This window comes from Rhinatrema bivittatum, chromosome 3, assembly GCF_901001135.1.
Source record: "Rhinatrema bivittatum chromosome 3, aRhiBiv1.1, whole genome shotgun sequence".
Lineage (NCBI taxonomy): Eukaryota > Metazoa > Chordata > Amphibia > Gymnophiona > Rhinatrematidae > Rhinatrema > Rhinatrema bivittatum.
Window position 1 is genome coordinate 76,554,293 of NC_042617.1, and position 25,378 is coordinate 76,579,670.

The 25,378-nt window shown below is 43.9% G+C and overlaps 1 protein-coding gene across 2 annotated transcripts in view; it reads left to right on the forward strand.

Moving 5' to 3' along the window:
* The first annotated feature begins 11,111 nt into the window (after positions 1–11,111).
* Positions 11,112–25,378, forward strand: part of LOC115086921 (stonin-1-like) — a 76,034-nt gene continuing 61,767 nt past the window's right edge. Inside the window, exon 1 of one of the 2 annotated variants that reach the window (XM_029593393.1) lies at positions 11,112–11,566. In XM_029593393.1, the coding sequence (XP_029449253.1) occupies positions 11,563–11,566 (4 nt within the window). In that variant the 5' untranslated portion in view covers positions 11,112–11,562. The remainder of the gene's footprint in view (positions 11,567–25,378) is intronic. The other variant, XM_029593394.1, reaches the window with a different exon arrangement.

The window sequence follows — 25,378 nt, forward strand, 5'->3', positions numbered from 1 at the left end:
ATGGGGAAAAGTGTAAAAAAGGTGGGAGAAACTGAATAAAGTAGTAAAGCAATTATGTGAGGGAGCTGGGGAGGGCACAAACACAGCATGCAAAAAATATAATAACCCACTGTGAAGGTTTATTTAGAAGGGAAGGGATCTACCTGACAAACTTAGCTTTGGACATTTTCAGAATGCTAGATAGGGTGGAGGGTCCAGCCCTAGTAAGGTGTCCGTCCCTGTCCCCCGTCCCCCCCGTCCCCCCAGTGGTGGCAGCTCACCAGGCAAAAGGAAGGTGATAAAATGGGGGGCGCTCGGGTGCTATCAGATAGGGGGCACCTGGGCTGGTGGTGGGTAATAGTGTTGTTCAATGTCCAATAAAAACAAGAATAAGTAACTCGGGCCAGGATGTGGTGAAATAATACAATAATGAATGGTCAGGTCGGCATGGCCCGGTTGTCCCGTCCCCGAACTTCTTGCACAGTATGACTCAGTGAGGGGCAAAGAAGTAAATAAACAAATCATGATGACAAAAGAAAAGCCTCCTCGGTGAGGAGTGCTGCATTAGCACAGGTATTTGGGGTTTTTGGTTAGGCAATACTTTATTTAAAGCTGTGGCCTATCTAGGTCGCTTTTTTTGGTCCCGTTTCAAGATTAGAGATTGGAATGAATAAACTTTGGATCAAAACAGATGTCCCCAGAATTTATATGGGAAGGGGCAGGACGAGTGGTGCCGCATGTCTGTGTTAAGTATGAGAGAGGGGGGGATACTGTGAAAATGCAAGATCAGGATTCTTTGATCATGATGCTGGACTTATCGGCAGTGGTTGGTAACTATTAATTGTATCTTCCCGCTGATTCAGCTCTCAGAACCAGGGATGCAGGGACTTGCCCTGCAACTTCCGTATTGAGTCCATTCCTGATGGGGCCTACCCACCAAGTACAGGGTTCTGAAAATTCAAGTCCCTGACCATTAACTTGTGCTGTACCCTCCAGAATCTATTCTTTCTCCTTTATTTCACATTGCCCCTTTGGCATCTTTCTTTCAGAGTTTTGGAGTTACATTTTTGTTTTCTACATATTCAATTTATGATTCACATGCAGGGTGGCCAGCTTGCTCTAGGTCGACCGAACAGGTTGGGCCAGCCTTGGTTTTGCCCTCTTGCATGCATAGAGTTGTCCTTCTGACTGTCTAGGGAGAAATCGATGGGATAATCAGAACTACGACTATGCATGCAACAGGGCAAAACCCAGGTCGACCGTAAGCAGTCTCAATAAGTGTCTAGATGCAATAGCTCTTTAACATTCTAAACATATATTAAATCTCACTCCGGATGAATTTAAACTACTAAGGATAAGCAGATCCAACCGGACCATATCCACTTTTCCTAATATCGACGATTTAGTTCTTCATAATGGTGAGGTAGTTTAAGTGTCCTGTTAAATACAAATTTATCAATTCAGAAACAAATTTTATCAGTAGACCAGGCTTTATTTTTACATCTATGGTTAATTTGGAAATTCTGACCTCGCTAGAGGGTTAAAATATTTATTTATTTATTTATTTATTTGTTTATTTAAACATATTTATTGCTCACCCAGCCACCATTCTGGATGGTCCTTTTAATCTTAAATTGGCTAGATTGTCATTCTGTTTACCAGGGATTATCTAGGGTTGCTCTTAAGCGGTTAAGATAGTTTCACTGCGGCCAGGCTGGTGATGGGTCTAGGGATTCGTGGTCATATTACTCCAGCTTTACGTGAATTCTGCTGGCTTCCAATTTCTCAGCAGATGACATTGAAATTATTATCTATTGTATATAAATGTTTACACAATACAGGTCCCACATATTTAACCAATCATCTTACTACTTATGTCCCCTCATGGTGCCCTAGGACTGCTACGCTATGCCTTCTTCCACCTCCATCACAAGTCTACTAGTAACTACTCAAAACTCAGCTTTTAGCTGTATGACACCAACTTTGTGGCACAAGATTCTTTTAGAAATTCATCAGATAGGTCATTTATTTATTTAAAATTCCCTAAAATATTGAAAACCTGGTTGTTTTCAGAAACTTTTGGAGAACAAGTATTAGACAGTGGAGAGTACCAGCTATTCCTGTAATTTAATCTTGAGTAAATTCTTCCTTATTTTAGGAGTTGTCAGGGATTTATTAGATGTTTTTAAGTTATGGAGATGATGTGATAATTTGTTAGCACTCAGTTCATCAGGAGAATGGATAGTGGGGCTTTTAATTAGTTGTTTTATGATGGAGGGTATAATTAGGATTTTATTGGAATTCTTTTTTTCGTATGGTTTGTTTTAAATTCTGCACTAGGATTCCATTTTGTATTATTTATTTATTTAGAATCTTTTAATATACCGATACTCAAGACAAATATCTTATCGTACCGGTTTACAACAAAACAAGGGAAGACCAACGATATATGAGAAAGTTACAAAAAACAGGGTGTTGAATTCAAGGACAACTAAGAAAGGAAAGTTAAATTAACATAGCACTACAAAAAAATCGTAAACAATCAATTTATAATAGTAACTTTGAAAGAGACCTGGAAGGCATTCAAACAAACAGTTCCTCAAGGGGTGATAGAATCTATACCGGGCGGAGAAGGTGTAGAGGCTTTTTTTTTAAGTTGACTTTTTTTGTATGGATGGGGAGTGGAGGGGAGTGGGTTAATTTGATTTTCATTGTCAATTGCTTTGCTTTGAGATTTTATGTTGGGCAGTATATCAAGCTGAATAAATAAAATGTCTTTGCTGCTTAGAAAGAAAGAAACATTAAAACTGTATACACTTAAGCTTCCCTGTTCTAAAGTAGTCATTGTACATCTTAATGTTTCAAAACAGTGAATGATATGCTGCTAATCTATGAGATAATTAACTTTTTGCTCATGATTTGTAAATTTCCCTGATGGTGGAATCATAAACATTCATAATTTGAAAGCCACTTAGAGCAGAGGTAGGGTTAAGTTAAAGGAATATGATCTTGCCCGGGTGGGCTCCATGTATATCCTAATGAGATACACAATTGGGGATCTTCTGCAGTCGGTGGCAGGGGCTGAATGCCTGTGATGAGTTTACCAATATCTTGTACCCATAAGCACTGGTATGGCTCTCTCGAAGCCTTTTCAATCTTTCAGACCCGGTACAACTTAAAGATGTGCAGCCACATTATGTTTCAATTCGTATTTGGGCCCTTTTATGCTCAAATATTGTTTCCTGGCATTTTTTTTTTTTTTTTTGGAAAATAGTATGCATTATTTACAAATAGCACTCACTATTTTCCAAAAACAACAAAACTCAAAATATTTGGGTTTTTCTGAGGAACTGGGGTGAAACAAACCTAAATGAAACTGGGCGTTTTGGTTCAGATTACAATTTATTTTTAAATGAATTCTCATGCCTGTAATAGAGTACATGACTCACTGGCCATATTTACACAGTTTCACTTTACAAATGAGATGTTTTTCTGCCAAGTGCTCTCTTTTTTTAAATACAGAAAAGCAGCCTTTAATTTATTTTTGGATAGAAGTTCGTAGATTCAGCATATTTACTATTTGACTGTTTCAATAGAAGGTTAAGGCAGCTAGCATAGCTGGGATTAAAAAATGGTTCGATTAAGTTCCTGAAGGTGAAGTCCATAAAATGCTATTAATCAGTAGGGAATAACCACTGATTGTTGCCGGCATTAGTAGCACGGTATGTATTTAATGTTTGGATGCTTGCAAGGTACTTGTGACTTGGATTGGCCACTGTTGGAAGCAGGATGCTGGGCTTGATGGACCCTTGGTCTGACCCAGTATGGCACATCTTATATTCTTATGTACTCAGTTTAGGTCTTCATATATTTTTGCATGACATTTGTTTTATTTTTTGGAAGGCAGCCTTCCAGATTTCATGCCTTGTTTTATGCTTGCTGCTGTCCAAGGAGCAGCGGCTACTGCCCCAGTGCCTCTTACTGGCTCTCACTATTGCCCCTTTAGGAACAGCTGGAAACCTCAGCAGTAGGGAGACCCCTTCCCCTTCCCATCCTGGCTTTGCATTCCTCTTTTGATACAGGGCCAGGGCTTTATTGGCACCGTGTTTTGTTTTCTTCCACCAGAAAGGACTCCAAATTCCTACTGAGCCATCTGCAAGGAGGAGGGACTGGGACATTAGGAAGTCCTGCAGACTTGTCTCTGCTAGCCTACGGAAAGGGAACCTTAAGGATAACGGGAGCCACTCAGAAAACTCAGTAGTGGCTGTTAGTGCCTCTCACCCTTAGAAATAGCAGAGAGCAGGGATCTGGCACAGAGGGATCCATTTTGTTTATTCACCTCAAATACAGTGACTTACAAGTCTAAACACCCATGTATGTTTTTTTTTTTTTTGGAGTTGGTTTCACAGGTCCACAGAACACACTCTACACTTTCATTATGAAAGAACAATTATAGAAATAATCCAAACGTAATTAAAAATAAAAACGACAAAAAGCGTTTGATTGCCTAAGCCTTTACAGCCTCGGGCAAGCATGAAAATCCCATAGGCCTCTCCATTCCCCCTGCCCGGCTCATAAGCACCTGGCAAGAGGGAGAAGACTACTGACTATGCAAGACTTCATGAGGTACGAGTGGATAAGGCTGAGCATTAATTGTTCAGCTATCAGTTGTAATGTGTCTCTAGTTTGTACCTAAAGATCCCAGGTCTCTTGTGGGCACCCCTAAAAGGAGGCATCAAAAATGCATAAGAGCATGGACATCTCGTGGGTGGGTCGTGTCAGTGGCCTACCCTGAAGACACATTCCAAAGAGAGCCCATAAAAGTTCATGATTCATTGACCAGATTTGTCTGCCAGTTCAATTGTTTTATAATACAAAAAAGCAGCCTTTAACTTATTTTGCACAGAAGGTCATAGATTCAGCACATTTATTTTTTATTTGAGTGACCTGCCACCAATTGTAACCTGTTCTTGGTTGGACCAACTCTTTGTGGAGCTTGACACATCCATGTCACTGTTCTGTGCAAATTGGCTTTATCTTCTCCCTTTTTTGGTCCTTTACAGATTCTGCCTTTAAATTTCCGTAACTAGTTCAGAACTAGACCTGCTCCATTTCTTTTACCTACCGCTTCCCCATTTGCTGTTGCCACTACTCTCTGTATCTGTCCTGACTGGGTCAGTGCAGTATTTCTTGGCTGCCTTGGGTGACTCCAAAATGTGGCACTTGTCGCCCTTGCCAACATTACTGCTGATGATGCCATCTTCCCTCCCCGATTGCTGATGTTATCACCCACCTGGGGCCTCCACCGCTACTAACACATCTGCCCAGCTTCTCCAGTGTACAGTAGAGGATTGCCAGGTGCCTGAGTGTGTAGGGACTGTGAGTCACCGCGTGGCTCCACCTCTTCCCCAGTCTTTGGAACTGAGCCCAGGAGGGGACCCTGGTGTTGCAGAGATTATAAGTGCACCACAGCTTGATCCATGACTCACTAGCATGGCAGTGAGGGGCAAGGGGGCAGGAGGAAGTGAGGCAGTGTTAGTGAGGGGGGCAGCAGCAGTTGCAGTTTGCCACTTGGGTTATGCTCCTGCCAATCCTAGGAAGAAATTCTATATTGCACATTCAGATAGCTTGAATTTTAAAAATACATAAACAATAATACGAAATTTCCCAAGTCACATAGTCAGATATTTAAATTGAAAATAAAAATATTTTTACCTTTTTTATTTCACACATCTTACTCTCCTCTCTTCTCTCGTTTCATCTTCTGGATTATCCTGACAACTCTTTTTTTTTTTTTTTTTAATGACTGATGCTCAAACCAGTCCTACGGGGCTCCTCCCCCCCCAGCCAGCTGAGTTTTCAGGATATCCCTTATGAATATGCATGAAATTTATTTGCATGCACTACCCCCCTGCATAAGCAAATATTTCTCATGCATATTCATTAGCGATATCCTGAAAATCTGATTGGCTAGGGGGGCCTGTAGGACTGGTTTGAGCACCCCTGTTCTATGATGCTCCATTTTCTAGTCCTCCAGCTGACAATTTTTTCTCTCTTCCTTCGATAGCGGGCTGATTTAGCCCTGCTGTATGGGAGCGCATCGCGACCTTCGTAGGTGGAGCTTCCCTCAGTGAGTCACAGAACTTGAACTCTGTGTATCTGCGTGGCGTGTTCCTGTGCGAATCAGCCACCTCTTCCTCAGTTTCTTTTTTTCCGCGGGCCAAACGCACGCGGGCTTTATCTCTCAGTAAAAAAATTTTCTCAACCTGTTTTTTTGCGCTTTTTTTTCAGTGTTTTTTTCTCATCAAAATGGCACCGAAACCTTCCGGTTTCAAATACTGCCAATTCGGGAAAATTATGTCCATCACTCCGTCTCAGCTTTCTCTATTCCGTCTCACTCTCCCTAGCTATCCCTTAGCCCCTCCAAACCCTCTATCATGCCTTTCCCCTCAACTATTTCCAGCCTTCCCTCTCAGCCTCTCTCTTCATACCCTTTCCCCTCACTTTGGGGTAGATTTTCAGACCTACGCGCGGTCGTACATGTTATAAAATCGGCAGTTGGCGTGCGCAAGGGGGGAGCACAATTGTGCACCTTGCGCGCTCCGAACCTGCACCGAGCCGCGCTGCCTTCCCCCGTTCCCTCCCAGGCCGCTTTGAAATCTGAGCAGCCTTGGAGGGAACGTCCCTTCCCCTACCTCCCCCGCTCTTTCCCCCCTACCTTTTTCTTCTTTTTTCTTTTGTTTTAAAACTTACTTCAGCCCTGGGGCTGAAGTAAGTGGCGCGCGGTGGCCAACTGCTGGCGCGTAATCCCCCGGCACAGCAGAAAATATGGCCGCTGTGCCGGGAGCTTCTGGTCCCAGGACTTACACACATCCCGGGGCTTTACGCGTGTCGCCGGGCCTTTTTAAAATAGGCCCGGCACGCATAACGTTTTGAAAATCTGCCCCTTTGTGTCCTTTTGTCATTCTTTCTTTCCCCTCTCCTGTGTCCCTCTCTGCTCCATGATCCTTACCTCATTCAGTTCTCTCCCTTCCCTCCCCCTCTTTGCTCTCACTTGTGATTTCCTTCAGTCACTCTCCCTCCTCCATGGCTCTTTTCTGCTCTCTGTCTGTCCCTCTCCCCTCTCTACAGGATTGCCAGGTTTTTTGTTTTTAATTATTATTTTCAAGGCATTCCCCAGATCTTTTGGGCAGGGAGGTTGCTGCATTTAGGGAACAGAACAAAGGAGAAGCTATGGAGGCAGTAAAGCAGAAAGGAAACACTTAATAAGAGAAAAGCCTCATTTTTTTAAAACACTTTCTGTGCTGGAAAATGTGGTAGGAAGGTGGAAGAGAAGGAGGGTCCATGAAATCAGTTACAGCTCTTATTTGCTCTCCTTTTCCAGGAGAAACTTAATGTTCCCTTTTTTGGCAGGCGTTAATTTCTGAGCTCAAATGTGTGCATTGGATGCACATTTTGTTTTGCATTGGGAGTGATTAATAGCCTCATTCACATGCATTTGAATGTGATTAGCGCTATTTAGTTTCGCTGCGCGTTGGACGTGAGTTGTGTAGTCGCAACCTAATCCCCTTATGCACTTAATATTATTTTATTCACTCCTTCACTTATTGCCAATTGATCTGTTCATTGTCACATGTCAGTGAAAAGAGCTAATCGGGAACAGCCCTGCTGGTGGAGGTTCTCCGGCAGGGGTTCCAGGCCCAGGGGAAGGACAAGATTTTGAAGTTTTCAAGGGGCTTCCCTATACATTTGCTGTGAGGACTGCTGCTGTTTGCCATCCACGGAAGTGGCAGCCACCTGCAGATGCACAGTCTATATAGTGGATTGAACCAGACCTGTGTCCCAAGCATGTTTAATTTCTGTCAGAGTATTTCTTTTTCAGTATTTATTTACTGCTCTTTCCTTTGATCAAGGTGGCGTACAAATAAAACAGTCATAAAATATATATATATGTAAAACAAAATACAACACAAATATCAGAACAATATAGAACAGAAAAAACAGCTCTAGCAAAATATCATTGCTGGACACAGAGATACATGGGAGAGCTTCACTGACCTGAAGGACTCAAGGAATAGATTGGTTTTTAGTTTTCTTTAAAATCGCTTTAAATTGGAAGGCAATTGAAGGCCCTCAGGAAGAGCTTTTCAGAGGGAAGGAGCAGCCACTGAAAAGCCGTATTTTCAATGAAATGGGCAAGCTTCTAAGAGACCATTATTGGCAGAGCGCAGCGAGCAGATTGGTCTGTGCAGTCTCAGAACAGAATTGATCCAAGGAGCCACTGGGTTATAAATAAATTTAAACATACAAAAACATAGGTAGCCAATAGAGAGCATAAAGAATGGGAGAGAGATGCTCAAACCTGTGCTGACAGGCTGTTCCAGGCCTGAGCCTTCCATCCTCCATCATGGCTGCTTCTCCTTAAATGTCATTTTCTCTGGAAAATGCTTGCTTCCTACTTCTTTGAAGCCTGCTAAACATTTGAATGCTTCTATCCCATCCCATTTTTTTCCTTCTCTTTTCCTTAAGCCTCTCTGTGTAGGGTTGTGTTGCAGACCACATCATTTTGGCAGCCTTTCTGAACTGTCCCCATCTTCTTAATGTTTTTGAGAAGGTACAGTATAGCTTCCAACACTGATTGCAGTACCCAAGGTGGAGTCTTGTTGGTGACATGTACAAGGGCAATATTACACCCTTGTTCCTGTTAGCATTGCATCTCCTAAGACACCTGAGCTTTCTCTGCTGCTTTATTACTGGCAAACGTTTGGGTCATCTGAGATGCTTGCTTGGCAGTTTCCAGTTCTTGTCCTCCTGGTAAGTGGCTAATGGGTTTTGGTGCTCTCGATGCATTATTTTATACTTTTCTGCATTGAAATTCAGTTTCTAAACCCATGACCATGCTTTGGGGTTTTTTTTTTAAAAGGTTCCATTTCATTTTCTCCAACCCTTCCAGATTGTTTACTGTGTTCAAATGTTGTGCTTTCTGCGAATGGACACATTTTTCTCCTAAATCCCTCTGCAATATCTCTAATAAAGATGTTGAAAAGAACAGGTCCTAATACTGAGCCCTGAGTCACTTTTACCTTCATCAGGAGGTCCTCCATTGGTTACCACTTTGAGATTTGTTGCTCAATCAGTTCTTTACCCACTTAGCAACTTTCTGCCCTGGTTCCATACTGGCTAGTTTAGTTAACCAATCTTTTGAAGTGGAAGTGATAAAAGCCTTACTAAAGTCCAGAAGCCACATCTAATGCTCCCCTCTGATCCACTGCTTTTGCAAGCTCATCAAAGAATGCCATCCGGTTTGACATGATCATCCCTTTATAAATACATGTTGTCTAGGGACCTATAATCTACTTGCTTCAAGGTACTCACTATCTTTTTCTGAAATAGCGTTTACAAAGCTTTGCTCCTTGCTGGAGTTATACTGATAGATAATAGTAGTTACTTGCTTCTTTCTTACTCTCACCTTTTGTGGAGTGGGGCTACCTCTGCTTTCCTCTGGTTCCTTAGAAGCTCCCTTCTCACTGAAGACAAATTACAGATCCTCAGGGACCTACACTTGGACTGGTGCTTTTTAATATATTTATAAATGATTTGGAAAGGGGAGTGACGATGTAGGGTGATCAGATTTGCAGATGATACAGAATTATTCAGAGTAGTTAAATCACAAGCAGACTGTGATACATTTCAGAAGGATCTTGCCAGACTGGAAGATTGGGCATCCAAATAGCAGATGAAATTTAATGTGGACAAGTGCAAGGTGATACATATAGGGAAAAATAACCCATGCTGTAGTTACACAATGTTAGGTTTCATGTTAGGAGTTACCATCCAGGAAAATGATCTAGGCATCATAGTGGACAAAATATTGAAATCATAAGCTCCGTGTGCTGAGGTGGTCAAAAAAACAAACAGAATGCTAGGAATTATTAGTGGTGAATAAAACAGAGAATTTCATAATGCCTCTGTATCGCTCCATGGTGAGACTGCATCTTGAGTACTGTGTTCAGTTCTGGTTGCTATATCTCAAAAAAGATATAGATGCAATGGAGAAGGTACAGAGAAGGGTGACCAAAATGATAAAGGGAATGGAATGGCTCCCTTATGAGGAAAGGCTAAAGAGGTTAAGGCTGTTCTGTTTGAAGAAGAGATGGCTGAGGAGAGATATGTTAGAAAATCATGAGAGGACTAGAATTGGTAAATGTGAACTGGTTGTTTGCTCTTTGGATAATAGGGGGCATTCCATGAAGTTAGCACGTAGCACATTTAAAACAAATTTGAGTGAAAAATAATTTTCTTCACACACAAGCTCTAGAATTCATTTCTAGAGGCTGTGGTTACAGCAATTAGCTGGGTTTAAAAATGGTTACTGGAGGAGCAGTCTATAAACTGCTATTAGTCAAGTAGACTTAGGGAATAGCCACTGCTTATTAGTGGCATTAGTAGCATGGAGATCTATTTAATGCTTGAGTACTTGCCAGGTACTTGTATCCTAAATTGGCCATTGTTAGTAACAGGATACTGGGCTTGATGGATCCTTGGTCTGACCCAGCATGGCAACTTCTTATATTCTTATAAACATAGCAGTGAGTGCTGTAGTGTGCACTTTAGTAATCTAGGGTGTGCTCCATCAGGTCCCATTTTCTTATCCATTCACTTCATAATCTTTTGTGCCTCTGTATCCTGCCTTACACACATCACCTTCCTTTATTTTGTACCTACCCTCAATGCCCATCTGCAGGTGTAGGAAAGCTTTGGACAAATGACCAAAGATGATTTTCCAATCTTGAAGAATATTATTTTTTCACTTGGTGTTAGTTTACAGTGCTGGTTTGTAGCGCTGGATACTGTGAGACGGCAAGCAATAAATAAACTGAAAGTTATTTGCTTTTATGATAAGCATTTGCCAGGACCTGAGGTTCCCTCCCCAGCAGTGTTTGTAAGCTCCTTCTGGGCTTATGAGGGTGCAATGCCACTAGAACTACTCTCTTCAAGGGACCCAAAGTCAGCACCAAGAGCAAGCCACGAAACAGAGAAATAACATTAAAATTATTTTCACTCCTTGTGGCTGTACAGTTTTACTAAGGTAATAATGTTATCACCGTACGAGCTTGCTTTCATCTCTGTAGAAAGTCTAGTGATCTTATGTGGTATTTTTTTTTTCCAGGTACTCTGCACATTTTGGTATACTGTTCATTTTTTTTGTTAGAAATCACCTTATTTGTACATTGCCAGAATTGACCAGCTATAATTATATTATCACATTTAACAACGGGGTGCCATTTGCATCCATTTTTAAGCTTTTAAAATGTACAGATATACAGTAGTCTCTCGCTTGTCACTTGTCTCCTACTCATGAGTCATGGTTCACTTAAAAGTAAGCATTGTAAGTTAATAGGAAATGCTACCATAAGGATAAACTTAGATTATCTGTCATGCACCTGCAGATAGAATGAAGCAGAGAGAGGCAAGGGAACATGGCAGGGCACAAACTAATTACCTCTGATTATTTCCAAAAGGCCTTTCTTTGTTTCAGATGGGCGGTGAGAGATAATTTGCTGACTCGGTGCTCTTTAATAAATGTGTGAGTATTTGCTTGCTGTGCCTAATCTGTTTTTGGGAGGATTCCTTCCAGCCACCTTCAGCAAAAATTGTCATGCATTGTAATGTAGAAGTTGCAGTGGCACTTAATAGAAATGGGAAGCCCTCCTCAGTCTGAGATTTTGATCTGCATGGTAAAAAGCTTTGACGTAGAAGAAACATTTCAGGATAGTGTCAGAATTAAGTTCAGTTTTGAGAGTGATTAGGTCAGTAGTTGAGCTACAATATAATAATTAGGTTGTAAAAGGAAGTCTTATAAATTAGCACATTTTGGTTTACAAGAAGCTAAAATGCTACCTCTTGTCCCCCAGATTTACTTCCTCTTCTTGCTGGATGAAATTCTCATAACTCATTTCTCCTAATGCTTGCTGCTAATAAGAAACAGAAGCCCCCTGAGCATGACTGCTTTGCTTACCTCGGTTTTGGCCCCATCAGCACCAAAGAAGTGGAGTGAAATGGGCAAATCAATAAGAAGATCCAGCACGGGTTTCCTAAATCAGGGTGGCCAACTCCAGTCCTAAAAAAAACCAACTAACAGCCCTGGTTTTCAGGTTATCCTCAATGAATATGCATAAGATAGATTTGTTTTCAAATATCGCATGCATGTTCATTGTGGATAGCCTGAAAACCAGACCTGCCTTGAGGGCCGAAGTTGGTCACACCCAGTCCTAAATCTTTGGTATTTTTTGATTTATTGCATTTCTCTAGTTTTGCACTGAATAGTGATGGCCATTTCCCTTATTTAAATGTTAAGTGTGCAAGCATTTAAATAAGCATTGCACAGGAGCTTAACTGTAGAAACAAAAAATGTTTTCTAAAGAAATGTTGGAGATCCTTCCATATTTGTGCTTTTGTGGAACATTCATCTGGAAAAAATATTAGTCTGTGAGCTTTGTTAACCTGCAGCTACATCTAGAGGGGAAAAAAGGAATTGCAATTTTGCAGCTTGAACAAACTCGATAAGAAGAATCTGTAGCAGATTTAGGTGCACTTAGGTGGTTTGAACCAGGAGGCTGGAGATCTGCAGCACAGAGTCCTTGCTCAGGGAGCTGTTCCTTGGATTGGTGCTGAATGCTCCTTCCCTGATCACTGTGCTGCATTAGGACACCACCCTTGCCAATTCCCTGGGGGATGAGACAGGCTTGTGAACTTCCTGAGCCAATAGCAGTCCAGCTTGCCCTAAAGTGAAGGTGGGCCATGGGATCCACTTAGCCAGCTGGGATGGGTAAGTGCCTGGGGGTGCCTGGTGCAAGGTGTGCCTTATTCCCTGTGGCAATAGCCCTGCCTGTTGTCTCCCAGAGACTAGCTCAGCACACTTATTCCTTGAAGATTTGCTGGCTCAACAGTTCAGAGGGACTGTTGACTGTGAGCCTGTTTGTCCAAGCCTCTCTTCCTGTATTTCCTGCTTTTTGTCTGCATCCTTGTTCTGCATCCAGTCCACTTCCGCTTTCATCCCAGCTGCTTGTCTCTCTTTGTGTTATTACTATATTCTTATTTTAGGGCCATTTAGCATCTTAAAGCAGGAAGCTTTACAATAAATTGCATACAGGTACAAGCTCCTTCCCAAGAGAGCTTACAGCCTTAATTTTACCTGAGACAATGAGTGCCTGAGGCAATAAGAGATAAAAGGTCAGCATCAGAAGCAGAACTTAAACCCAAGTCTCCTGGTTCTCAGTCCATCCCCCTCATCTCCTGATTGCTTATTCTGCCTACTGACCTTTGCCCAGCCTTCTGACTTTGCTTGGCTGTACAGTCTGGTGGTAATTGCCCGCCCAGAATGCTTAAGATGCTGTCTTTGACATGCTTAACATTTCTGTGGGAGTTACTGTGGTCATTGTAGTGTTTGGCAGCCCTCAACTTAGCCTGAACCTGACAGGGAATCCCCACGAGAAATACATTCAAATTCCAGTTTGTAACTCATGATTGGCATACATAATGCAGCACTACCACAAGGAACTAGAGGACTGGGTTTGCATTCAGGAGCAAGCGGCAACAAAAGCCTACTCAGCAGCTCAGACCTAGTTCTTGAGACCCCCATGGCCAATTTCAGGATTGTCCCAAGGAACATTCATCCGATGTGCCTGCACACATTTTCCTCTGAGAATCGGGGATGTCTCTTCTTTTTGTTGGGTAGCATTTAAAGACGACTTATAAGAAAAATGATGGGCTGATAATTAGATCATCATGCCCATTTTATCTGGTGAATATTCCTTGTGGCAATCCTGAAAAACCAGACCTGTTTGCGGTTTAACAACTGGATGTGAATACCTCTTCCCTCCCAGGGCTTGGGTGCATCACCTCCACAGCATGCCTAGGCCTCCAACAGATTGGGGATTGGAACCCGGACTGACCCTCTTCTTGTAGGCTTGTGAAAGTAATCCAAGATTGAGAGCTTACTCCCCATGCTTTTTTTCTGAATAATTTAAATGGTATTTCCTGTTACATTTCTGAACTAAATACCACACATGCTTGTAGTTTGCAGTGCTTCAGGGTAGGTCATTGGAATCTTACAATCTTTAAAAGTGGGCTGAAATTGCTTTGCAGCGATCCTTTGCATCGCTTTAAAAAAACAGCAGGACACAGTGTGTGTTCATCTGTCTGTAAAATGCATTAAAATAAAAACTATGGACATTGTTTTCAAGCTAATTCTTCTTTGATTCTAGCAGTAATAACAAAGTTTCCATACCGGGTAAAATAGACAGCTTTCTTATAACTATGTGTTTTTCCCTTTTTAGTCCTGGGGGGATTCTGTGCTACTGTGGAGTGCAGAATTTGCGCAGCATTGCCATTTTCTGCGCAGAATTGCATGTTTGTGAGAGACGGAGGGACAGAGGGAGCCGGTGTGAGGGGCAGTACTAAGAATGGGGTCAAACTCTGGGATTGGTGTTAGAGTGGAAGGGGTTGAGCCTAGAGGTGGAGGGGAGAGATACTGGCAGGTGGAGGAGTTGGGGCCTGAGAGGGCAAAGTGGCCAGGGGAGTAGGGAGAGTGAGTGGAAGGGACACTCTTACAGTGAATTTCTAGGGAAATTCTGCTCAAAATATTAAAAAATTTTGCATCTCTAAGTAATAACTTTTTTTCGATATTAATTTAAAATGTAATTACTTAAGACTGTCATGTAAATTGTGTTATTTTGACCAATATAAAGTTTGCAGAATTTTAAGTTTTTGTGCACAGAATTCCCCCAGGAATACCTTTTTACCTTTATATATATATATATATATATATATATATATATATAGTTTTGTGGTTTATTTTATAAACTTGTGTCTGGCAAATTCATGAAAGGAAATGTTTTGTTCAGACAGGAAAGCAAGTAGCACTATATGCAAAGGGGCTCCCCGATCCAGCTGCGAGTGTTACCATCTGGCTGTTGTCTGATGGTTGAAGGGAAGTAAGTTGGTGGTCTTAGCCCCGCTCCTGGCACACTTTGTACCCTAGTCAGCTGACCCAGTCAGTCCAAACCCCTTTTAAACCCAGCTATGCTAGATGCCGTCAGCAGATTTTCCGGCAACAAATTCCACAGTCTGATTGTGTGGTCAGTGAAAACATACTTTCAGCGATTTGTTTTAAATCTGCTGGTGGTTAGTTTCATAGGGTGTCCTCTTGTTATTCTGGGGGGAATTTTGCATTGCATAGAATTTGCCCAGAATTCTGCATTCGCCCCTCAGAATTTGGCACGGGAGCCAGAAAGCAGCAGCAGCAGCGCAGTGGAGGTCTGCATGGGCCAAAAGGGAAAAAGAAATGAGAGCGGAGCAGTGGCGAGCTGGCCTATGCAGATGGAGAGAGAGTTGGAGATAACCCGTGCAGACTGAGAGAGATGAGCCTGCAGCATCCACCTTTGCCCGCATGGCCCAAACAAAGGAGGCTCTAGTGGAACCTGAAAAAGCGAAGTAGACAGTGACCTTGGGGGAGGTAGGAGAGCCCTGGAGGTCATGCTAAAGAGGGGCTGGCAGACAGAGAGAGCTAGGGAGTCCTCCTTCCCCCAGGAGTCAAGCCTGGTCGGAAGGGGTGCAGATGGATAGAAATTGGAGATCTTGCTAAAGAGGGCGTACACAGGCACTGCTAGAGGGATTTACTGGCATGGGAGAGAACCGGGGTGGGTGGGGGGGGGGGGGGAGACAGAGAGATAGGGAGGGGTTCAAGCCTTCTGGTGGCTTCCTGGGGGTTGAGGAGGGGGTGAGGGGAATTGAGCTTGATGAGGCAGAGAGAGAAATCTGGTGGGCGGGGGAAGGCATAGGAGAGAGGCCAGTCCTGAAGGGAAGGGGAGGTAGAAAATAAACTGGGGAATTGACCCAAGGGGAAAAGAGATCAAACATAAGGAAGAGATTCAAGCCATAAGGGGGAGAGCTGAGAAGCTTATTGAGGGTATAATAAAACCATGTTGGAAACCTTCCTTTAGCTTCTGGGCATCTTTGTGCCTAGGGTAGATTGCCAGCCATTTATCTACAGCTGTCAGTCTCACTGGTATGGGCGCCCTGCCAAATTGGCTGTTACTTTCCTTTCCCAGAACTCCCTCCCAGGTTTCCCGAGCCCCTTCTTGTACACTTAGTTGCCGGATGTGGTGCGGCACATACGGAACAAATGTGTTTAAACTTACACTCCTGGAAGGTACAGCCTGACTTATTAAAATGCCAACATACCTTACTGTTTCCGTTCTCTCCCCATTGATTACCGCCTGATATAGGCGGGCTGCTATATGACCGCCCCGCCTTATCGGATACCCCTGCGTCCACCACCTTGTTGCTCATTTGGCGCAGCCACAACCCCACATCTTGTGTTCCCCACAACATAAATCTGTTTTCTTCCAACTTATCCCTTAACTTTTCATCGAAATTTAACCACGCTCATCCCTGGTATTCCTTGTATGCCTCCAAAATAGTGTCTGTATAACTGAGCATTGGAGCATACTATGAGGGGTCATCCCGTCCCAGCACACTAATCATCCTCCGGAACGCCCTGGTCCAATTGGTTATGTTCCTGGGAACCTTTTGCTTCTGCCCCCTTTGACTCATCTTTTTTCCTCCTCTTCTCCGCTGCTCCTTTTCGCCCTTCTAGTATTGTGACAATATCTATATACATTCCCTTTTCCTTATCTTACTTCTCAAGGCCTTAGGTACAGTTTCCCAAAGCTCCGCTAAGTTCGGAAGAGCTGGTGGTGCACTGCTCGCCTCCAGGGGATCTCGCCCAGACCGAGAGGACGTGCCACTGAGGAGTCACTCCCGTCAGAATTGCTCCCTGAACCTGCACTTGAACCACTCTTGTTCCTTTTTCTTTTTGTACCCTTGTTTTTCGCTTCCCATGATACCCTTGACTCCGCACCTCGCAATTCCGCCGCTGGCTCCTGCTCTGTTCCTGATCCGTTGGGGGCTTCGTACGTCCCTGTGTCAGTTGAAGTTCCGGCAATCACTCCTGCGTCCTGTGATGCCTGTACTCCTCCCGACTCCCCCATGCTGCTTGACTCTCTGGTCGCACTGTCGTCACGATATCCTTTGTATCACCCTGCCGCACCTCTTTCTGGCTTACCGCACCCTTCGCCTGTCTACGTCCTTCTGGCGTGGCCATGTTCTCTGCTGCATGAGTCCCGATACCGCCCTGCCAGGTTGCCGCTGGCTGCCACCATGGGTTACCCATCTGGGGATATGCTTGCGGGAATATGGGCGGCCATTGCAGTGCAGTTGCGGGCCATGGTGCGCCTCTGTTGGGGTTTGCATCTTATCCTCCATATGTGGTCGCTATCGTGCCTTGCACTCGCGGTCCTGGTCCCATCGGTGGCCACATAGGCCAGAATGGCCATTGAGCTGGGCCGTAGGACCTGCTCGTCGCCTGCATCGCTGCTTGCCCTTGCTCACTGGTCTGCTTTGGTACACCACCTCTATTTTGCTCGCCCTCACTGCGACATTACCAGTTTGTGGCGTGGCCAGTTCACTTTCCTGCGTTGCTGTCTGGCCTTTTGTGTTTTCGGCTGTTTGAGACCTCCGCCTCCTCATCTGCAGCCTGCCGGGCCTCCCTTCGTTGGTCCCACCTCCCATAGCCACGGTTGGAGGACCCCTCTTTTGTGCTCGCTGTGAGTGGCCTCCTTGCCTCTGCGCTCCTCCCTTGGTTGCTTTTCCTCTTCCATCCATGTGGCTTAATATACAGGCTGAAACAGAGGCTGTATGCGAACCGTGGGACTTTTTGCTTATAAGTGGCTCCCTCTGAGCCCTGAGCCACTGGTAGATCCTTTAGCCCTGTCCTCCCTGCTTCAGCCGGGTCTTTGCTTTTTCGGATGGATGGGGGTTTTCTCCGATGGCCTTTGAGGCCTACCTTATGTCCCTATGCCATCTTGTGGGTCCGTGCTAGGTGGGAGGCGGGTCGGGTGCCTGCAAGTTTCTTCCTGTCCCGGGTCCGACTGCTCATGTCCACATGGCACCCCCGATCCGCCGCTACACGCAGCTTGTAAGCCCCTTTCTTCCAAGTCCTGCAATGTGGGTGCCGGCCGAGCAAAGAGGAAGTGCCGGGCACCCGTGGCGAAATTATGGTTGACCTCGGACTCGTGATGAACACAAGGCCGATGTCAACCACAGCGATGTGACATCATCGTGCGCTCTTTCTGCCCCCTCCCTTCTTCCTTCCTTCCAGGATGACTGAAACGCCGCAGCAGTTAAGGGGAGGTCCCTCCAGGCTCGCGCCATGTTAATGGGGGGCCTCCCCCCAATGAGCGCATCAGTCCTTACTATTATGCAATATTGTGCTTGAATTTTATACATTTTTTTGTGCACAGATTTTCCCCAGAAGTACATTTGTTTGAAAAGGTAAATAACCTTTTCCCTTTTTACCTGTTCCACTCCACTCTTTATTTTATAAATTCCATCATACCCTCCCTGTCATCTCTTCTCCAAGCTGAAGAGCCCTAATCTTGATTAGCCAGCCATCCCATCCCCTTTATCAGTTTTTGTTGCCCCTCTCTGTACTTTTTCTAGTTGTTTTTGTATCTTTTTTTTGTAGATGAGATGATCAGAACGGCAAAGAAAGGAGGAGACAGGGCAAGATCAGAAAGGAAAAAAGCGAAGGTGAAAGGACAGGAGAGGGGGTCCAGAATAGGGCGGCAAGTACAAAATAGTAAGGAAAAAGAAGATCAGGCAGAGACACAGAGGAAGACACCAGAATGAAGATATAGTTAGGTTATGCTTTAGGATAAAAAGAGAGAATTATACAGAATAATCAGTGGGAATTCTGCTAATCAGAGGGCAATGGCAAAAATAAAAAACTTTCTCTGATTTCAATAACCTGGAGCTTAGTGCTTTTTCTTTTTTGTGGCCACTACTTTTGCTTTTGGTGAGAAGGGGGATCAAAACTGCTTGTAATCAACCCATCCTCTGCATCTTTCACATCTTCAAAAGGTAAGGATAAAATAAGGTACCAGGTTCCAAGCTGTGGTGTTTTGTAGAAAGACAAAATGCCGTGTTCTTGAAACTTTCTCAGTGTTTTTTTTTATTACTCAAAATCCTCCTTGAAGTAGAGCTGAGGTGTGTGCTTTTAACTTCATTCCCTGGTGATACTGCCCTTCAAATGGGGGTGACAAGTGGAAAACAGAGAGAGAAGATTTGACAGACAGAAGAGGACCCCAGGATAGGGAGGTAACAGAGGCTCATGCAAGAAAGTTATCCACCCTGCCTGCATACATCATTTTGTCTACTTTCAGAAACGAAATTTATAATTGGATACTCTGTTGTTTAATCACTCTTCATGTAGGGAAAACTATGAATGGGCACTTGGCTTTTGTAAAGCAAAATATGAAAACATTACTTAATAAGAACCTTGTCCTACCTTATAGCTTCTAAAATTGGGCTAAATGTAAATAGAGATGCAGTGTGGACAAAATTCTGAAACGGCGTTTGTACCTGTACCCGCATGAGCTGAAACGAATGTGTCATTCGCTAGTACTTTCCGTGAGGTTTCAGTCCAAATGGGGGCGATTGCTAGGAGTACAGTGCGCTTTGGCGATTGAGGTCCCTGCTAGTCCAGGCTGGGAGTGCATTGTGGCCTTGGAGATACTCTAACTGCCCTGGAGAAGAATGTACAGGGAGGGAAAGGGAGTCTTGGATACTCAGGATGGCGAATCTGAAGATAACGCACACATGAAATAATTGCACGTAGCACATAAGCAGTTCATGGCTGGACAAAAGGAGGGTGAATGAGGGGAGCCGGTTGATGAGTTGGTTGAAAAGTATCAGAAGACTGAGTAAGTCATGAGGAAATCTGCAAGCCACTTATAGGTATGTATAGGCATATACAGTGCCTTGCAAAAGTATTCGATCCCCTAAAATAGCAGCAGATTTTGATTACAAATGACACTTACACAGACTGTTCCAGACAGTATGTTTATTGCAAACCTGTATGCTCTTAAAGTAAAATTTGTAAGTCACAATTCAATATTTCTCTGCAGTTTTTGTAGAATAAAATTTAAAACTGCATTTGCTTCAGTTGATGGGGGGGCATTTATCGGTAACAATAATACTTTGTGTTTGTGCCATACATTTTTGTTCTACATCCTTTAGTCTAGTTTCAGAAAATAGAGCCCAATGGAGGATTTGTTTTTATTCAGTTACTGTACAGCAAGGGAAAAGCAAGTGAGTCCTGAGCATGGGCGAGATGATCTCAGGCCCACCTTCTCTCTTCCCTTATGAAAACATCATTGGCAGGGAGGCTTCTAGCCACACATTTTCTTTTGCAATTGCATAAGCTGTTGGAAAAAGAGCAACGGAGAATCATTGGTGGCCAGGGATAAGATTGGGGGCAAAAAAGCAATTAGGGATAATGGAGGGGAGGGAGCCAAGGGGAATGGGAGAGTAGGAGAGAGGAAAAATGGGTTGAAGGGATAGATGAGAGGTGAAAGACGTGAGAGAAGCTAGGGTGGAGGGAAGGAAACAGAGTTGGCAGCTGAGATGGAGAGAATGAGGGGAAAAAGGTGGAGCTTGGGTTTCCACTGGCGGCAGCGGTGAATGGTGGTGGTACAATAGGTACAGTTCCTAGTGGTGGAGAGAGAGGGTACCAAAAGCCGAAGACTGAGGGGGGATATCCCGCCCCCTTCTCCGCCTGCACGCTTTCCTTTTTCTCAACCTGCCACATTATATTTCCTGAAACAAAATGAGGGGTTCAGAAAATGAAAACAGTTCTTACCCCAGTTCAGCCAGTTAGGTTTTCAGGAATCGCACAAGGTACATGAGATAAATTATGCCTACATGGATTCTCTGGTACATGCACGTTTATCTCCTGCACATTTACTGTGAGATTCTTGGAAACTGGTCTGGTTGTGGGGGTCACCAGGACAGGCTCGGAAAGCCCTGGCTTCGTCTGACAGAGCAGGGCAGGGATGGGCAGACGTTTTTGGGGGGTTGAGGGCCATATTGGGGGCCAGGTCCAGGTGGTGGTGGGGAGGAACGGTCTCAGTCAGAAGTCTGAGGAGTGGGGGGGAATGATGGGCCAATGACGATGTCGTCATTTCCAACCGGCAGTGACATTTTCTTGCTGCTGCTGGACAAGTGGTAACTCCCACAGGCCGTTTGTGATACCTCAGAAATGGGATGCGGTTTACCCATTTTTGAGGTAAAGTTTAAGGGGATGGAGATGAGCAACTTGGTTCTCCTAATAGCTCAGCTTAACAGAGCTGCTCCTGTAGTTTAGTAGTGAACTCTGGCAGGTTGTAGGTACAAATCCTGAGAGGGAAAAATAGACTCCTCCAACAGAACAGAGTGCACAATGAGTGTGGACCTTTTTCACTTTGCTACAGTGTTTCCCAATCTTTTCAAGCCCAAGGCACACCTTCATTAATAAAAATGTTGTGTGGCACACCAGCCTCCATGTAGCAGGCAGTGTGGACATGGAAAAGGACTTGTATGGTCAAAAGAAAAGATAGAGAAGCTCTGACAACCCCATCCATCTGTATTCCAAAGTTTTAAAACAAAAGTAGAGAGGGGACGGACAGACACACATGAACCCAACGTCCCTCTGTGTATAAATGCAGGAGAGAATTTGGTGTGATTCGGGTGGCCAGCTCAGTTAGTTATCTCTGTTGTCACATGTGGCTGCCGGAGCTTCTCCACTGCTGCTGCTGCTGCTCCCACCACTCAGAATGAGTCCGTGCAAGCCCTCTGTCTCGCTCAGCCTGGGGATACGACAGAGGCAGGAAGGACGCAAAGCACGAAGCTCAGGAGAAGGGAGATGAAGTGGTACTGCACAAAGCAGGGCCTGGCTATCCATGCTGTGTATGCCCATTAACTACCACTCCAGGGCTCATGCTGTAGCTAGGAAGAGGAGACGTGCATGATTGCACACTTTCTCAAAAAGGAGCTCCCACGTGTTTAAGATCCACCCCGATGACTGTTGGTGCTGAGAGCAGAGCCCAGTTGCTGGTCTGGATCAAAGCATTAGGCAGTGGTGACTTTTCTGTGGCACACTGGTTGGGAAATACAACACTGCCTTATTACACATGAAGGAAGATTATTATTGGGGTGTGAACATTTTTCTGGCCATGGCAGTGAAGAGGGTTAAGATTTAACAAAGCAGAAAAATCATAATTAACTTGAGCAGGGAAGGACAGGACCAAGGACACTGCACTATATCAGATTCCATTGACGACATCTGTAATTTGTAGCCTTTCTGGGTATTTTCTCTCTGTCAGTACCGATTTCTTGTTAGTACGATTTATTAGCTAGTTTTCAGTTGCTATTTCATCTGTGTATTTCCTCTTTAGCTTACCGGTAATGTAGAGCCTTTCTGCTTTTCTTCATGATAGAGAATGAACCTTTTAATTCCTCCTTGTCTTCATTGTTTACCCTTGTAATTGAAGGTGCCAAATTGTAGCACAAGGTGTGTGTGTATGTATATGTGTGTGTGTGTGTGTGTGTGTGTATGTATGTATATATGTGTGTATATATATATATATATACACACCTGCTCAATTTGGCACCTTCAATTACTATATATATATATTTTTATTTTATTTTATTTTTTTAAAGTAGTAGTTTCTACGTTCTTTTTCTGCTTGTTGCCCCCTGCTCTTTCCCCATACATTAGGATAGGGACATCCAACTATGTGCAAATCTGTTCCACAGAAGGCCCGTCTAATGAATTTCAGTGACAAGAAGTTTATAATATAGAGAAGCATTGGCAGGACCAGAAAGGGCAGTGTTGAGTTTTCTTTAAAAAGAAAAAAAGCCAATGGCGGCTTCCACCTTGCACTCCAGTTGCGGGGGGGGGGGGGGGAGGGGAAGCCATTTGCCATATTTTAAAAAGGTTCCGAGTCAGTGACCTGGCAGAAAATCAACACAGAAAGAGGGTACGGGTAGATCTTCAGGAATTGGACGTCTTTGCTCTAATTTTGTTAACCTGTCCTCACTTTTACACCTTCATGTGAATCAAAATATGACTCTGGTGACCAACCAGATCATGAAACAGCAGGAGACATTCACTGAATCAAAAGCTCTACATGGCTTCCCTAGGCTGGGCACCTGGAACCTAGGGAGCCCCAAAGTTCCAAGCCAGCTTCCTTCCAGCCTATCCAGGGCAAATCTCCACTTCCTTCTCTATGGAATGAGGCACTTTAGAGGTGAGGGTTGTTGTGTCTAGGGAGCGCAGGAGGCGAGTGACAGCCAGATTCTCACTGTTGCTGCTGCTGTGGCCCTGGCAAGTCTGTGTTTACCTTGCTTCTCCTTTACTGCTACAGTACTTATCATGGAAACATAGTAATCACGGCAGAAACGAATCAAATGCTCCATCCGTTCTGCCCAGTAAGCTTATGGTAGTATCTGCTGCACCGTGCTTATCAGTTTCCCAGACTGTAAAAGTCAGGGCCCTCATTGGTTGCTATTTGAACTAATATCCCTGCTATGCCTTGCCGTTGAATCAGAGAGCAATGTTGGGGTTGTATTAACAGTATCAAGGCTTATTGGTTAAGGGTAGTAACCGCCATACCAGCATGATACCCCCATGCACTCTTGTCTTCATTTCCATTCTTTAGCCTTTAGGGATCCACAGTATTTATCCCATGCCCCTTTGAATTCTTTCACTGTTTTGGTTTTCACCACTTACTCTGGAAAGGCATTCCAGGCATCTACCACCTTCTCTGTGAAGAAATATTTTTTGACTTTGGTTCTAAAATGTTCTCCCTGGAGTTTCATTTCGTGACCCCTAGTTCTTCTGATTTCTTTCCAAAGGAAAAGGTTTGAATTTTGTACATCATTAAAACCTTTCAGGTATCTAAAGTTGTGTATCATATCACCTCTGCACCTCCTCTCTTCCAGGGTATACATATTCATATCCTTCAGTCTCTTTTCATAGGTTTTCTGATACTGACTCCACACCATTTTGGTAGCCCTTCTTTGGACCGCCTCCATCCTGACTTTATCTCTTTTGAGATAAAGGCTCCAGAACTAAACACAGTACTCCAAGTGAGGCCTCACCAAGGACCTGTACAAGGGCATCACCACCTCCATTTTCTTACTGGTAATTCCTCTATGCTGCCCAGAATTCTTCTGGCTTTAGCTATCACCTTGTCACATTGCTTCGCCATCTTCAAATCGCCAGACACTATCACCTCAAGATCCTGCTCTTGGTCCATGCACATCAGCCTTTTCCCCCATCACATACAGCTCTCTTGAATTACTGCACCCCAGATGCATAACTCTGTACTTCTTGGCATTGAATCCCAGCTACCAAATCTTTGACCACTCTTCAAGCTTTCGTAAATCACTTTTTATTCTCTCTACTCCTTCAGGTGTGTCCACTCTGTTGCAGATCTTGGTATCATCTGCAAATATACAAACTTTACATTCTATCCCTTCCACAATGTTGCTCACAAATTGAACAGAACCGGTCCCATTACCAATCCCTGTGGCACTCCACTTAACACGGCTCTCTCTTCAGAGTAGGTTCCATTTACCATTACATGCTGTCTCCTATCAGTCAATCAGTTTAAAAGCCATTCCACCACCTTGGCACTCACTCTAAAGCTTCTCATTTTGTTCACAAGTCTCCTTTGTAGCACGTATCAAAAGCTTTGCTGAAATCCAGGTAGATGCATTAAGCGCTCTTCCTTGATCCAATTCTTTAGTCACCCAATCAAAAAAAATCTATCAGCTTTGTGTGAAAAGACCTTCCTCTGATGAATCCATTCTGCCTTGGGTTCAGCAACTTTCCAGATTGTAGATAGTTCAGTATCCTTTCTTTCAGCAGTGTCTCTATTAATTTTCCCACCATTGTGGTGAGGCTAACCGGCATGTAGTTTCCAATCTCATCTCTGCTACCACTCTTATGAAGCGAGACCACAACTGCGCTTCTCCAATCTCACAGCACCATTCTCTTTTCCAGGGATCTATTGAACAGGTCATTTAGCAGACCCACCAGGACATCTCTCTTATTATCCTGGGATGTACTTCATCTGGTCCATGGACTTGTCCACATTCAGTTTTCCTAGCTCTTCCCATACATACTCTCGTCTATAAAAGGAGTTGTGTCTAGCCCATTCCCTTCTATGGTCTTGTCAACCAGCAATGATCCTCTTCCTGGGACTTCTTTAGTGAACACCGAACTGAAGTATTTGTTTAATATTTCCATGCTTTCCTCGTCTTTCTCGACACATTGCTCCACATCACCTTTCAGTTTCACTATATCACTTTGGGCTTTCCTTCATTCTGTGATATATCTGAAAAATGTTTTGTCACTTCTCTTTATCTCTTTGGCAATCCTTTCTTCCATGTGACCTTTTGCTTTTCTGATTTCTTTCTTCTCTCCCTCAGTTTCACCAGGTATTGTTCT